Source organism: Mustela lutreola, chromosome 9 (assembly GCF_030435805.1).
Source record: "Mustela lutreola isolate mMusLut2 chromosome 9, mMusLut2.pri, whole genome shotgun sequence".
Lineage (NCBI taxonomy): Eukaryota > Metazoa > Chordata > Mammalia > Carnivora > Mustelidae > Mustela > Mustela lutreola.
The window spans coordinates 63,418,171-63,434,360 of NC_081298.1; the positions used below are offsets into that span (position 1 = coordinate 63,418,171).

At 40.6% G+C, this 16,190-nt stretch overlaps 1 protein-coding gene across 50 annotated transcripts in view; it reads right to left on the reverse strand.

Moving 5' to 3' along the window:
* Positions 1-16,190, reverse strand: part of MAP4K4 (mitogen-activated protein kinase kinase kinase kinase 4) — a 191,749-nt gene that overhangs the window by 106,487 nt on the left and 69,072 nt on the right. For all 50 annotated transcript variants that reach the window (XM_059134423.1, XM_059134464.1, XM_059134454.1 and 47 more), the window contains exon 3: positions 568-624. In XM_059134423.1, coding sequence (XP_058990406.1) covers positions 568-624 — 57 coding nt within the window. The remainder of the gene's footprint in view (positions 1-567; positions 625-16,190) is intronic.

Consider the following 16,190-nt stretch of genomic DNA (forward strand, 5'->3'; position numbering starts at 1 on the left):
AACTATTTTTTGCTACTAAATTTTGCCAACAATCTGCTCAGCATTCTAACAGATGTTTCTGTTTTCAAACCTCTGGGAACTTGGCTGGGTCTGTTTTCTTTCCCCATGTTAAAAATAAAAGAAATGGCCCAAATGTGGCCTAATACCCTAGAGAAGCTTTTCCCCACCCCACAACCCTCTATCTCCCTATTCATGTGACCTCCACAATCCCTTCTCAAATCTTTTCTTTTGCATTAGAGAAGATGTTTCCAATTATGGCCCATTAAGCTGCCAAGGATGACATCACTCAGTTTTTTGTTTTTGTTTTTGGGGGTTTTTTTGTTTTTATTTAAAGAAAATGCTACTGACTCCTAGTTACTTGGGGACCATCTGCAACAATTTAAGCCAACTAGTCTGCTGGACCTTATGAACCCACCATGTCACCAGGGTGGGAGTGGGGGGGAGGGGGGATTTGTTCAAAATCAATGCTACAAACAGAACAATACCATTACACTAGGGATTGGAGGGACAAGAGGATCTTGCTTTTATAGAAGGATTTCTTTAAAATTATTTGCGACCCAACCTTACCTCAGTGACATCCATAACTTTGATGGCTGCCAGCTGACCTGTTTTAACATGTCGACCCTGAAAAACAGAAAAAGGAAGAAAATTGGCACCACTGTTTTTCCGTGATCATTAGAAAAGAATGGTTGAAGTTTCAATAAATCATTACATGTATCATTTCTTTTGTATTTTTTTCCCAAAGTAATGATGAAATAGTCCCATGACCTCCAGTACAACAATATGGGTTGTAATGCCAATGAACTCCACTTAATAAACAAAAGAAGTGGTAGAGCCAATGAGTTTTGATAAAGTATCAATTCCTTTCTTCTCAGGTTCAATTTACCTATCATTACCTCTCAACCTAAGCAACTTAAATAATATTTTCTTCTACACATCAACTCAATCACGTTTTCTTTCTTAACATTCTACATGAATGAAATGACCCAAAAAAGCCTCTTAATCTTTATTTTCAGAAATGGATAGTAGCCATTTTTCCCTAGTGTACTCCTAAGACTCATTACTCGATTTTACAAAAAAGTTACCTGAGAGTCTTCTTTGAAGCTTTCCTGCAGTTCCAAGATAGGGAAGTTGGGAGAATAATTACCCAGAATAAGGAAGTGTAAAAGAGATAGGGATGGTGCAGTGATAGTCTAACTCCTGACCTAGGACCTAAAACTATTATTTATATCCCTGGGCATTTCAAACCAATGTCAAGTCAATCTCACACCCAGATGAACAGGACTAGTTTTAATTCCTGTCAGCTCTGTGTCCCTCCATCCACTCTTTGCAGTGTTCTGCTAGCCATTTCTCAGGTGAGTAACACAGAGCTATCCATCTCCTGAGCTTGATGTACTTCAGGACTTTGTGGACAAGAGTCTTTTCTCAACAAATGTAAAACAGAAAGAACATCCCCATAGCTTCCAAGAGCCTGCCTCTCTTGTGGTCTCATGTTGAATAGTTACGAACTTTAGAACTTGAAACCTAAGAAAAGCTCTCCATTTAGTATGGAAAGCTTACCCATGAACTCAAGTTACATCTTGGACAAAACAACTCCATGAAAATGACACTGTATTACAATTACAATTACATCTCAACTGTATAAGGTCACAGTGATAGGGAGTCCTGCAATGGACCAGGAGTTCACCAGCAGGAACTATACAACAATGTAACATACAGGTAACCAGGACAAATAAAATCCACAGGCCAGGAATCTCATTGCAACTCTCACCCACCCACAGACACCACCCCCCCCCACACACACAAAGCGAATTACCTTCCTGGCCTTCAAAAGTGCATCCATGCAAGTAGGGGGCACCACCTCCCACAACACACACACCTGCAGTTTAGACAGTCTCAAATTCTGAGGCAAGCAGGCTGGCTCCACATTGGTCCACGGCTCAAGGTACTGCCTCCTGCCCTGTCAGCTATTTCCCAGCTACCATTCCACATGCACGCACGCTTTTCCATCAGTCAGTCTCCGCAGATCTGAACTGTCCTCTCAACTGTGGCTTCAGTACTCCATCACCACACCATCCCCAACATCGTCACACAGCCTGCTTAACAGTCTGGCACCCTTCCTGTATTCACAGCTGAGTAATCCACAGTCCTGCAAGAAAATGCTGCCCTGTATCTATGTTCCCATACAGCGTACAAAATGATCTAAGAAACCATTCGACCTCTATAGAAGCCCCAACCCAGAGATGCAGAGTAGAACACAACGGTGTGTCATGAAAGTGGTAATTTATGAACATTATATGGTCTCCCATATCTCTGATTCCACTGCCATTTTTTTTTAACTACCTGTCTGTCCAAGACTTAGTATTTTTTGATAATATGCATTCCTGAATCACTTATTTAAAATTTTTGCCTATGTGTGTTTTGGATCTGTAACCTCAGCCTTTTTGGAAACTGAGCTGTCCATGTCATGGGCATTGGCAGGATCCCAAAGCTAAAGGACAGTGACACAGAGCATGGACTACAGCATCAACACTGTGTCCACACTTCCTGTCCCCTTGGCCTGCATAAGGTAACATAACAGTGCCTCAACCTCCTGTCTAAGAGGGGAACAGTGGTGCCCACTTCACATGTTTATCATGAAAAATAACAAAGATGCAAAGAACAGTGTAGTACACATGAGTGGTAAATAAAATAATAAATACGGTAATAAAATACAATTGGACTTTGTTTCCCTAAATTGAAGACAGAAAATTAATTTATTAGCATAGTATCAAAACAACTCCCATGACCAATTGGTTAACACAATCATGAAGCCAAATTATGATTTCCTTAAATCCAAGAACAAAGAGGAAAACTTAATGGAACAAAGTATTAAGTAACCTTCCGGTGCTTTCTATATAAGGGACACAAAGATCATCTATCTCCGTAGCACCCACGAAGCCCTCAAAACTAGTAACACATACCTGATTACTCTTCCTGCAGTGGGGTTATTTCCAAATTACTAAAGCAAACTTCTTGCTGACAGAATCAAAAGATGAAAGAAAATGTCACAAGAATTGCCCCCCAGCTTTTGTTCTTTAAAGGGGTAAATTGTGCTGGCAATGTGTTAGGTGAGGTGTGGGGGAGGGGAAGGTCTTCTGAGTACCTGATAATTTAGGATCCTTACAGATGAAGAAAATCCATGGGCCTATGGAAAAAAAACCACTCCAGATATTTATGTAATGTAGAAGTATTTCCCTCTGTGCCTGAACTCAAGACCACAGGATTATTCTCAGAACTTAGGGTTTGATAGTGGCATAAAAGCTTAGAGTTGTGAATTCATTCAGTACTTGCTTTACACAGAACGTGAGTTTCCCTTACTAAGGGACTGGAGAATCAGGACCTAACAACTAATCAATTATTTTTGTGTCCAGAGGGTGGACCATGCAAAGGCACTAGCCTTCACTAACGCATGCCAGGTCTTCCAAAATTAGGTCCATTTTAAATTTAAACTTAAATTTAAATCAGGAAACAAAGAATTCTGTCTCCCACTTTTATAAGAAATAAGACAACATAATGAAAGAAATGAATTTGGGATTCTGGCAGAGTTAGGCTTTCATTTCTCTGCTACCACTTCATTACTGTAAATTTCCTTGAGAAAGCTTCCTAGGATTATTGTAGGATTCTAATGTTCTTTTTAGAATAGGAAGGCTAGAAAAAAAATGCATAAAGTACATGAAGCTCTGGCCATCATATCTGGCATATAATGGGCTCTAAGATAAGAGATCCACTCCCACCAGAGGCCTATGCTAATGCTTTCTCTTTAATTCCCCTTGCAACTACCATAACCCCAGTCAATTTAAGTCCATTTCTCATTTTTTTTTAAGTTTTTATTTATTTATTTGACAGAGAGAGATCACAAGTAGGCAGAGAGAGAGAGGAGGAAGCAGGCTCCCTGCTGAGCAGAGAGCCTGATACGGGACTCGATCCCAGGACCCTGAGATCATGACCTGAGCCAAAGGCAGCGGCTTAACCCACTGAGCCACCCAGGCGCCCCATCCATTTCTCATTTTTAAAGGGCATGGCCAATAGGGGGAAAGGCAGTAGGATACTAAAGTAATGTACTTCCCTAATTATTTTTTAAAAAAGAAACAAAAAGAAAACCTCCAAATCAGAAAAAGAAATAATAATCTATCTACTCAGATGCATCATCTTTGCAAAAAAGAACCAAAATGGTGAGCAAACAGACTGAGGAGAAAAACTACAGCTGGGATTGAAATGCACCAAACATCTATATGTGTGTAATTGTGTGCAAAGGAGATCATATGAAGAGTGGTTGAGAGGCTAAAAGTCTGTCTGTAATTTACTCAACACTACCCCAGAGAGAACATAGTAAAGGTTCCTTCATCTAGGGGTGGGTTATAAGCTTAAGTCTACAAAAGCTAAGTGTCCCCAGCCATCAGGGAGGCCCTGCCCATGCTCCCATGGCATCACTTTAGAGCTGTAACGAATGGCACTCAGTAGCACATGAAGAGAAAATACACATAATCATAACCAACTGCATTGTGCTAGGGACTCACGGATATAAGCAAAGGCATGATTTCACTGAAGTCTGAGGCTACACATCTAGACTATTATCATTCCACTCTGACCTCTACACCATCTCTTAAAGGCTGCTTCATGAAGTTTGCTCCCTACAGATGACCAATATGACCACCAGAGTCTGGATCCAGCATGTTCTGTCACTGAAATGCTTACCCTGTGCATGGAGAGGTTTGCAAATTAATATTAATAGGACCTTTCTTTCTACCATATCATCCACTTTCAGAACATGCCAGTATATTATTTGGTCAGCACTAAATACACATAGCTAACATCCATTTATGAACTTGATTCTCTTGGCCTGTTACCTCATTTCTTGGACATGATGTCCCATCCAGTGTTATAAAATGCCAGAAGGGAGAGTCTAAAGGCCCCTGGCTTTTTATATGAGGTAACATGTGAACATTAATGCACTTACAAGTCATCAAATGAGGAAAACCCCCAAATACCATTCATAACTATGACACCTAGAAATTTTTTTGAAGGCCAGCAAAACAGGCCATTATCCTATTCTACAGATGAAGAATGCTGAGGTGAATGCTATTAAGTTATCTGCCCATGTATAATGGCAGCAGGATTGTCTTTCCACAATAATTTATAAAATGCAAGCGACGGGCTCCTACCATTTCTATCAACTTGTCAAATTCCTGCTTTGAGGTCCTTTGTTTTTAAAGAAATAGCTTAAATTATTTCCCCTCAATGCTCTTAAAGGGTTACCAAGATTTGGAATAAAAATCATTGCTGCAATAAATATTATTTGACACAAAGTCAGATTGGCCCACACTAACCAGAATTGTCCCCTTTAGGAAAAGAACCTCTGCAACATTTGATTTTTGGTTTTTAAATGAATGTTTAAAATGTTTTTAAATGAATGAAATGAATGTTTCTTTTTTAGAAAGGAAAACTCAAACTATTCTTGGCAGATGTTCAATCTAAGGAGAAGCCTAATTTCTAACTCTCCTTCATGTTTATTAAAAGAGTCAGAACTGATACCCTGCATCTGCAAATATGCATTAATTTATGTACATGTTATAAGAGAAAATACACACACAAAACATGGTTTTAAAATGCAGGGCACTGTGGCAGCCTGTCTGTCTGCCTCTAAAAGCCTGTCCCTAATCCACAAAGAGGAACCTAGTGGTGGAAGAAACAACATTCAACGGAAGCTTTTAAATCCCAAGAGGAAAAAGAAGGCAAATCACCAACTACCAGGTAACTAACTCAAGTTACATAATCTTTTTTTTTTTTTTTTAAAGATTTTACTTATTTATTTGACAGAGAGAGAAAGCTCATAAGTAGGCAGAGAGGCAGGCAGAGAGAGGGGGGAAGCAGGCTCTCTGCTGAGCAGAGATCCGGATGTGGGGCTCGATCCCAAGACCCTGAGATCATGACCTGAGCTGAAGGCAGAGGCTTTAACCCACTGAGCCACCCAGGCACCCCGACATGCTACATAATCTTTACCTAGACCCCCAGGAAACTCCATTAAAATACATCTGACAAATAAATATGCTTATTTAAAGGCAAAATCTGATGGTCTCACTCATAAGAGGAAACTTAGAGGAGGTGCAAATGAATCGAAGAAATGAAAAACCAAGTCCTTAACTCAAGACTCCTCTCCTCAGGGATGGTCATGCTCCTGTTTGACAACAATCATCCCTTGTCGTTGTATGGCATCAGCATCTCGTACCTGAACAAGGACGTGTACTGGACCTTAGCAGCTCCTTTTCTGCACTCAGAGTTTCCTACTAAACTCTGGCCTTTCTTCACAGAATCATGAAGGTTTTGTACTCATTCGGACTGAGAGAATAGACTATTAGAGAAGAAAACTCTATTAAATTTATGACACTTTGCAAGGTAAGTAAACAATTCAGGAACAACAAATATCTTCTCTCAACAACCCAGAGGGGTGCACGCTTACAGCCTCAACTCTAGCAAGCATGATCCTTATGATACCCAGGAAGCATCTAGTACTAGAGATAGCACCATAAGAACAGGACACAAGGCCCCAGGAGGTCCCTACTTTGGGGGCATGTAGTGACCAAAGCACTTTCTGTGCACTTTCATTTACTCCTGAAATAACCCAACATAGGTACCAATGTCCCCATTTCATAGATAGAGAAACTGAAGCTTTGGGAGGATTATGCAGTTAAGTGCTGTAAACTTTAAAATAGAAATGACCACAAACTTCCCATTAAACCAACTTATATAAGAGCTGCTGAGTATACTATTCTATAACATAAATATTTTAAGTGGTTATAATCAAACATGGAAATGCAGTAATCAATAACAAAAACTTACTCTCAATCCCTGGACTTTCCTCTCTTATGATAAATCAGAAAAGTCAATGAAAGAATATCCTGAAGGAATTCTTTAGGAAATCTGAAGGCATATGTGAACACATTCAAGTCCCTCATTCTCATTCTTGGCTTTCTGAAACTGGTAATGGGCTTGTCTGTTCCTTCATTACCTCACCATAAATTTTCTTTCAATAAATATTGGAGATCAGAATTCTCCTTTCTGCTGACTTTAACCTGAAACAAAAACTCCAGAGATTAACTTCCTGATACTGGTTTTCTTATTTGCTTAACAGAAAAACCCACCCACACCAAAATTCAGTAAACTGAAGACTGACTATATTTAACCAGTGCCCAGGACATCCCCTATGCTGCCAGGGGAGCTAAAACACCCCATCAGCCCTCAGGAAGTTTATAATTTAGAGGGACATTAAAAAAATCCACAAGAAGGGGCACTAACCTGGTGACAGAGAAACACTGTACTCTGGAGCAGAAACACTTACGAAACAGGACAGTGTGAGAGCAATTGCTCTGCTCTAGCACAAGGTGCAAAAAGGTGTTGTTAAAGAGACCATCACGGTGAGGCTAATAGTGTAGACCCATCATGGAGGCTACAGCAGGGTCTTTAATTGTTGCCCAGATGCTCTCGAAGATCATCAAAGGACAAGAGGTGGATCCCTTGATGTCTAAACTGTAAATACTCCTTACCGAATCCCAGAAAGGAACAGTTTAGGCAGGTATCAACTGGCGTGGAGGAAGGGGGAGAACTCAGCAACTCACCCAGGACTAGAAGATCTGTCACAAAACTGCATCACTTCTCTCCAAACATTTAAGGACAAAAAGAGCTCTTTCTACTCTGCACCCAACCAAGAAGATGCCAGTCTCCCACTTAGTCAGAAGAGGGCATTCCATCATGGGGTGATGTGTGTGCCTGCCACAGAATGGGCAATGACCAGCTGCTCCTCATTCCCATCCAACTTGGGAGCTGTTACTTGATCTTAATGATTTTTTAGTGGTGTTTTTTTGGTTTGCACATGTAATATTTTAGAAATAAGGGATTTACTATGGGAATAGAGAGATGTTAAATATTCCTATTAAGTAGTCAAATTCAATTACAAAAATCACTCACTTCCACCCATGATGTATAGATTTCCAGGCTCCATCCCAGGCCCACACAAGAGAATTCCATTAAGTGGGGTATAGGATTCCAAGACTTTTTAAGCCAGTCTCTAGTGATTCTTCTGCATTCTCAAGTTTGGAAATCACTTTTCCAAGCTTGTATTAAAAAGCCCAAACTCAAGCTCTCATATCCTTTTTGGACTACACAGTATTTACTTACTGTCACATATACACTCATTCATTGTCTTAGCTGGGGGGTTTGCTATGTGAAGGTTAGATTTATAACACATGAGTTCTAAGAAATGTCAAATATGTTTATAATAAAAACAAAGAAGTTATGTCCTGAAATGCTCAGGAGCTAAAAGGATGGCAAGCCTAGTTAACAAAACTGCTGATTTTATAGCCAAGAGAGTATACCCAGGAAGGACACACACCAGTTCGACTATGCCCCTGGTGTGCCAAGTTTCTCCCCAAGACATCTTATCACATCACACATAGTTCAACTTAAGAATTCCAACAGGGGAAGGGAGGGTGAACAAGCAGAGCACAGGGGATTTTTAGGGAAGTTAACTTGTACTCTACCATATTGATGGTATACATATTGATGGATACAGGTCATTATACATCTGTCCAAACCCACAGAATGTACAACACCAAGAGCAACCCTAATGTAAACTATGGACTCTAACTGATTACAACATGTCAATGTAGATTCATCAATTGTACAAAATGTGCCACTCTGGTGGGGGATGTCATAATGGGGAAGGTTATGCACATGTGGAAACAAGGGGTATATAGAAATCTCAGTTATCTTCCTCTCAATTTTGCTATGAACCTGAAACTGCCCTAATAAAGATGAAACTTTTTTTTTTAATTCCAATCTGCTCCCTCTTATATTTCCTTATTTTAAAGGACAAATATGAACCTACATGACCATGTGGTGAATGGCATGAGCTCAGCACTGGGTAACCCACTCACCACTCTAAGATCCCACATCCATCCAACCCAAAGGCAAAGACCAGCTTCACAGGTTCTGCACTGTAAACCCAAAACAACAGTCCCCCAACTCCTGAGTGCTCTTTTCTAGGAAGTGTATGTGAAAATTCCAAAACTCAACCAAAGAGAAGAGGCGTATTACCCAGACAGCACTCCATAAGCCATTTAAGATAAGGAACCACATAATTAACTTGAGAGAGAGAGCTCAGAGCACTTCAGGAAATAACCTCAGTCTTCTGAACACCTCCTCAGAACAGAGCAGGAATAATGGCAACATGACCCTATCGACACCTATCACACTCCACAGCCCAAACAAGTATGAAGTAAGCAGGTTCATTTTTTTGGACATTTCATCCTTGTCACTAATATTTCTCATTACAGTCAACATCTGTTTATCTGCCTCTTCCTCCCTTCCATGATCAGGGCTGTGGATGAGTAGGAAGACAGAGAAAGTAGAGGAATATATGAGTGTTAGATCAGTCCAGACTTGCAATTTAATAAAAAGAGAGTGCTCCTATTCTCTCAAGAGTTTAAAATTAAAGACCTCAATACAGAATTGTGCCTTTCTTAGGTTGGAGCTATCTTACCTGGAACAATACTCCCTTTAAGGACAAGTATGCCTCAGTAGCAGAGAATGTACAGATTTAACTTCTACAAAGAATTACAATCAAAATAAACAGCATGAAAAACTGTTATCTAGTGCCCACTCCCCAATAAGTGAGTCATTTTGATGCATACATCTTTTTTCTTTAAGAGCCCAGTCTGGATGGAAATCTTTCCAAACCCTGAAATCTTGAGTACATTGAAGTTACGTTTCTTAATGGCTCAGGGAAATCATGACGAACATCAATTACTAACCTGTCCTTGCAATTACGCAACAGCCTCAGGCAACATTACATAAGGTGGTAATATTCTGACTCCTACAAAGAAAGGGCTCAGTCATACGGGTTTTGCATGCTTGTTCTGTCATTTTCAGCTGTGTTCTAGAACAGATTTGGCAGGAGTTGGGGATGGGGGAGCTTGCTGGCCAGAGAGCAAGCAAGTTCCAGTTAGGTGAGCCAGCACTGTAGCAAAAAGCACCTTCATGCTGAGAAGTGGAGACCATTTGGATGGACACATACATGAAAGGGGCAAGAAAAGAAATACTGCCATGACAGTTTATGTGTAATTCCTTCAAAGACAGGGAGGGATGTGGCTGGGCAGTGGGTGAGGAGGGAAGAAAGGGCACTGCTTTTTAAAGACACATAGCAAGGCTGCTTTAAAAGGACAGTGCCCCTTTCCAAGGAGGCAACAGCCCCGTAGTATGGTACACATGTAAGCCAGCGGCTAGATTACAGTATCAAGTGTGAGGAATCATTATTTAAAGAGGGAAACTAGAAAATTTAAAAAGCACCAATAGTAAGCATTCAGAAAATACAAAGGACAAAAAAAATCAGCATACCTATTCTTACATTAATTGTAAAAGAAAATGCACTGGAAACTCTTCAAATCCAAGCATCTAAAACAAAGAGATTTGGGATTCTATAAACAAGCTATCACCAACATTTAATACACATATGCAACTGCCTTGCCCCCTAATTATCTGAAAAACTCAAATGACTTTAGATTCAGCAATTTTAGTTTAAAATAACAAAAGAATGTCTAATGGCATAACAAACACCAATCCTTTACTATAGGCAAATATATGTATAAAGTTACTAGCCACTATGAGATATGGTATACTACATTCAACAGCTAAGTAGTAAATGTGCTAATGCTAGAACTGAAATTTGATTGCATGACTCTGTCAAGATACATTAAAATACTATACTCCTGATGGCAATTTAACTAAGCATTGGACAAAAGAAAATGACCAACAGAGATACAATAACATAACTCTTAGAACACATATTCCCTACTAAAGTGCTCTCACAGCAAGAACTGCACATAATAAACATTATTATAATATTTGTTGACTCTTTCAAGCTACAAAAAATGGTGAGTTCATCTTTCTCTACTTTTCTATATGACTGATATTATCATGATAAAATTTTCTATTCATATTTTTAAGGGAAAAAAATAAGAAAATTTAAAAATCAGTTCCTTTTCTTTCACATAGTAAGATATTTAAATACTGCAGAAGAACAGCACCCAAAGCAGGCACTGAAGCCAGGAGCTCTAGACTGGAAGCCCAACTTCACCACACACTAGGAGGGTGACCTGAGGGCGGTTACTTCATCTCTTCTGGACTTCATTTGCTTCCTCTGTAAAATGGTAATGAACAAAACCCTCTGCAATAGGTCCTGGTCCCTCCCAGGGGGCAGGATCATGACTGGGAGCACTGGCAGTACAGCAGTGTCATAGGCATAGAGATCAACACGCTTGAGCATGGTATCTCTGAAATGAGCTTACAAAGCAGGGGGCCGGTCCTTAAAGGTCAAACCTTCCAAATTTCAAAACTACTATGGTCCTGATAAGATGTTTCCCTCCAATGTGATATATCTTTGGGCAGAGGGAGACATAAACCTGCTTATATAGATCTATCACAACATAATTAATGTCTATTAATTCAAATTTCAAAGAAAATATACAACCAGAATTTTTCTCTTGAGAACCCATACAAATTAATAGTACCTATAACTACTTACTATTAGACACTGAAATATTTTCTTACTTAAAACCACATCATATGCCACACTTCCTTTTTAAATTATCACAATACTAATGATCTACATTTATCTTTAACATAATCCTCAAACTGAACTCCTCTTTCTTTGGCCTTCCCTTGGCATTATGTAAGGTGACCACCAGTTCCTAACTCCAAAGCAGGGAATCCTGTCTTTATTTTTTTTTTTTGATATATAGTTTTAACTTCTTGGTTTCTCAAATGAGGAGATATGAAAGAGCCAAGAGTAGGGAGCTGCAGCCTTGTGAATGACCAGTTGGGGAGCCCAGTGTTACACCACAGCATAACAATCAAAAGGGCTAAACCACACCAAAGACTGTGAAGCCAGAGCAGACACAGTGCCGAAGCCCAAAGAGTTCCAGGATTCCCATGATTCCTACAGGACTCCAGGAGGTATCATACACAGAACAGTGAATTTGAGTAAAAAGCTTGCTTATTACAATGTTTAACCATTTACCCACAATAAAAGATGGAAACAGAATTTTGTGGGCTCCCTTCCTTCTTCTCCGATCACTAACCCCCTACCCCACCAAGAAGCTCTCCTTTGTTTCTCCCCAAAATCCACAGGACACTAGAATTTCAGTATTTACTTGAAGTAAATATTGAATACTGAAGTTTATCATTTCACACATCACTAAAGCACTCAAACCGAACTCTTCTCATTGGCCTAGACAGTTAAAATACTTTAAAGTTTCAGACACAAATCAAAAGACAAGAGACTGGGCTGCCTGGCTGGTTCCGTTGGTAAAGGATGCAACTCTTGATCTTGGGGTCGTGAGTTTGAGTCCCATGTTGGGTGCAGAGATTACTTGAAAAGAGAAAATGGAAGGGAAGGGAGAAAGAAAATGAAAGAAAAGGAAGAGGAAAGAAAAAGACAAGATTAAACCATGCAGGGCATTCAGATTCCATTCTGGGCTCTTGATCCATCCACGGTCCCTTCCTACTTATCACCAACCCAACTTTCAATGAAGGTTTTCAAACTGCTCCTTACCTTTTCTCAGCACTTCAAGTAGCAAACACTAACACCGCCCTTGAACCTAGATGTATTTATGATACACGTCATCCTATAAGCAGCTTTTTGTCTCCCTGAACAATTTTTAAATACAAATATAACCTAGTTTCTGAACCTGAGCTACTTCTGCTGCTGTGTCCTCAGCACTGACACAGTGTAGAGGGCATAAATCTTCCCTCGTGTGTTCTCTGACATACTTGTTCTCCTGGTTTTCAGAGTCTGTATCCAACTCTTAACATGCTCATGCTGCATATCCATAAGCATATTCATGAATTCCATTCATTCCTCATAATTCCCTCATTCTTCCTTTAAAAAAAACCCACCATTAGAATTTCCCTTTGAGATCCATTTGATAGCATCTCTTACCAGAAATGGTGCTTACCATAAATGATCCCTCAAGTTCTCAAAGTCAAAGTATGCTCAAACTCATACCATGTCCACCTAAAACTTAACTTGGTCAAAATGAATAAAGATAATTGATAGCTTATAAGATATTTCCATAGAAAATAGGAAGAAGTATTGCCTTAGCATTCTGCATTCAGTCAGAGGTTGCTGGTATGTGCCTCCATATGAGTTTAATCGCTTCCCTGCCTGCATCCTCAGGCAGAGGGAAACTTTCAGTGGGCTGTTTTATGGAAGCCCTCTCCTTTCAACTCTTCTTAATCCTTTTTGGTCAACCCCTTACTCATTCCACAGCCTCAGGTGCCACAGACCAAGGCACCCTGAGAAACCTGATGGTAGCTAAGAAGCCACCCCCAAGTTCTACTACCTGCACAAGACATCTCCTACCCAGTGCCTGCCCAGGATTCTAATATTACTAGGGTCTACAAAAAGCCTGCAACTATCAGTATAAATGGGCAGGACTCAGAAAAATGATGCAAAGCAGAAAAAGCTTACTTTGAAACCAAACCGTCTAAGGGATCAGAAGCCATGGCCTCACACAGTGTGCTGGCCAAGCAAATCCAGGATAAGTGAACGTAAGCACTCACAAATCTATGTAATGTCTAATTAACTCTGTCCTTCAACACGCTTAACTTGAGATGGCGGGACAAATGCTCAGTGCCACTCTTTCCTCCCTGTGGTTCAGTCCTTCCCTTTGAACCCCCTGATGACACAAAGTCTCATCAACTCAAAACAGCAATGGGTGTTCTGCTCCAGGGAAGTCATTCTCTTCAACCTACAGATACAGGCATCCAAAATTACTCTACAGAACTGTAGTTAGAAAGAGAACACTGAGTTGAAACTCTTCAAGCCACAGATACATCAAAATTTGCTTTCCCAAGATAAATCCAAGATACTAGAAGTAAACAAAAATTCCAATCATCTGAGTCAACTGTTCATTCTGCGACTAGACAGATTTATGACCTTGAATGAGCCACTTAACTTCTCAGAAGTGTGGTAATCTCACTATGAAATGTTCATGGCTCTGAGGTCCACACTCCAGGCATACAACTGTGAACAAAGTAGATAAAGTCTGTGTTCTTTACTCTAAGAGGGGACACAAGCAATAAACAAGTGTATACCTTTGCCGCTGCTGTGAATATGTACTGATGCACCAAAACAAACAAACAAACAAACCTAGGGGGAAAACCTAGCAGAGTGAAGAGGAGAGGGAGTGCCAGGATAGGGATAGTTGCTACTTTATTATGGTGGTCAGGGAGGCAGGCCTCTCTGATACCCTGTCATTTGGGCAGAGAGCCGAAGAAGGTGATGAATGACTTACTCTGCAGGAGATTCTGAGCCAGAATTCATTTACACAGAAAAACTCACGGGCACCGTAGTGTACGCCACACTAGCCTACTACCTTACCCAGAGCAGCATCCTCTGCGGCTTGCAGGCAACATGGTGGTTCTATTCAAGTTCCAATAACAGCAACATGTTCCACTCCTTCCTGTCAACAGCAGACACAGTGCCCCAAGAATATCTCTGTGCAAACAGGCACCACCCAGCATACATCTAGATCTAGAGCAGAACCTTTCCTCTGGGCAAGCAAAACCATTCTCAACATGGCCTACTTCACCCTCCTGCAACGCTCAGGCCTGGATTAGAGAGAGAGGGCTGTGAGAAGCGAAACCAGAGGCTCTGGACCAAAACGAGCTGCAAGATTTCTCCATTTTCCACCTGACTGCACAGCTTATTTTCAGCAAAACCCATCCCCAAGGTTGAGGTGTTAAGGCCTCTGTTGGCAGAACCTGATTATGACCTTCTAACCAGGCACTGAAAGCAAAGTCTCCCTTCTTACTGTAAGGGCAACACTCAGAGGATGCAGGGGGTGAGAGTGGGGGTGCAGATAACAGATTTTTAATTAAAAAATAAATCCCTAAGTTTATGGTGCACACTTCACTGCATACTAACATTTGCAGGAGACTACTCGGGCTCTAAGGTCACAAGTTGATTGCTGAATAATAACAGAAGTCTATTGCCAGAGCCATATTCAGAGCTTCAGAGTGTTGTCTGTTGTGGTTGTGCTTCTGCCATTTCAGATTATCCTGGCATCTTATAAAGGCAATTCTTCTGAGTTCTAAGACCTGAAGCCACTTTCTAGATGCTAATATAGCAAGGTTCTTCTCCCTGGTAATTCACAGGCTAATCTGAACATCACATTTCCTATAGGGCAGAGGGTGCTTTTTGTCCATTTTTTCAAAATTGAAATTTCCAAAAATGAACAGGCTACACATTTCTAAAACCCAGATTTTTTAATTTTACGTTTCTCTTAAAAAATAGATTTGTTAAAACTGGGTCCTTACACCCTTGGAAACAAGGTATAGAGCTGAACCGGGGGGGGGGGGGCAGCAGGAAATCCCCAACAATTTCCAGAGCCCTCCTTCCCCAGAATACTCACATATGTATGTACTGGCATGGGCCAAGTGTCCTTGATCAGAGACCAGAGCAGGAGTTCTTCAACCCTAGGTGATGGTCAGTCACCATTTTTGTTGTTGTTTTGGGTGTTTTTGTTTTGTAATATACATCTTGGGACTCACCCAGGTCAAAATCCCAGGACTGGGGTTTAAGCATCCATATCTTATAATCTCCTCTACAGAATTCAGAGTAACTGCAATGATGACCCCATGAAGAATGATGTCAGAAAGACTCTGGTAAGTACCAACAAAACCCACATTCTCAATAAAAAATAAAAGCCCCCAGAACACCATCACCCTGGATGCCCTGTTACGGTAGGTTAAGTACCATGCTATAGCTAACAAATGCACGGTTGTTATCTCTTGGGCAAGTAAAACAAACAGGTGTGGCCCTGACAGCGTGGGAGAAGCCCAAACAACAGATGGACTCCACCAAAAGCACCCACTAGCGGCTGAGCAAGCAATCACTCTCCCCGCCCTTCCCCCTTCACTGGGGTGACCATATTAATTTATCATCCAAACACGACACTTGATAATGAATAAGGCACTAGTCGTAAGTATGCTAGGACAAGAGGTGTAAACCAGAACAGCCTTGGACAAACAGAAGGTATGGCCACCCCCAACCTTCAGGGTACCATGCTTCAAGAAATTTTATTTTAAAGGAA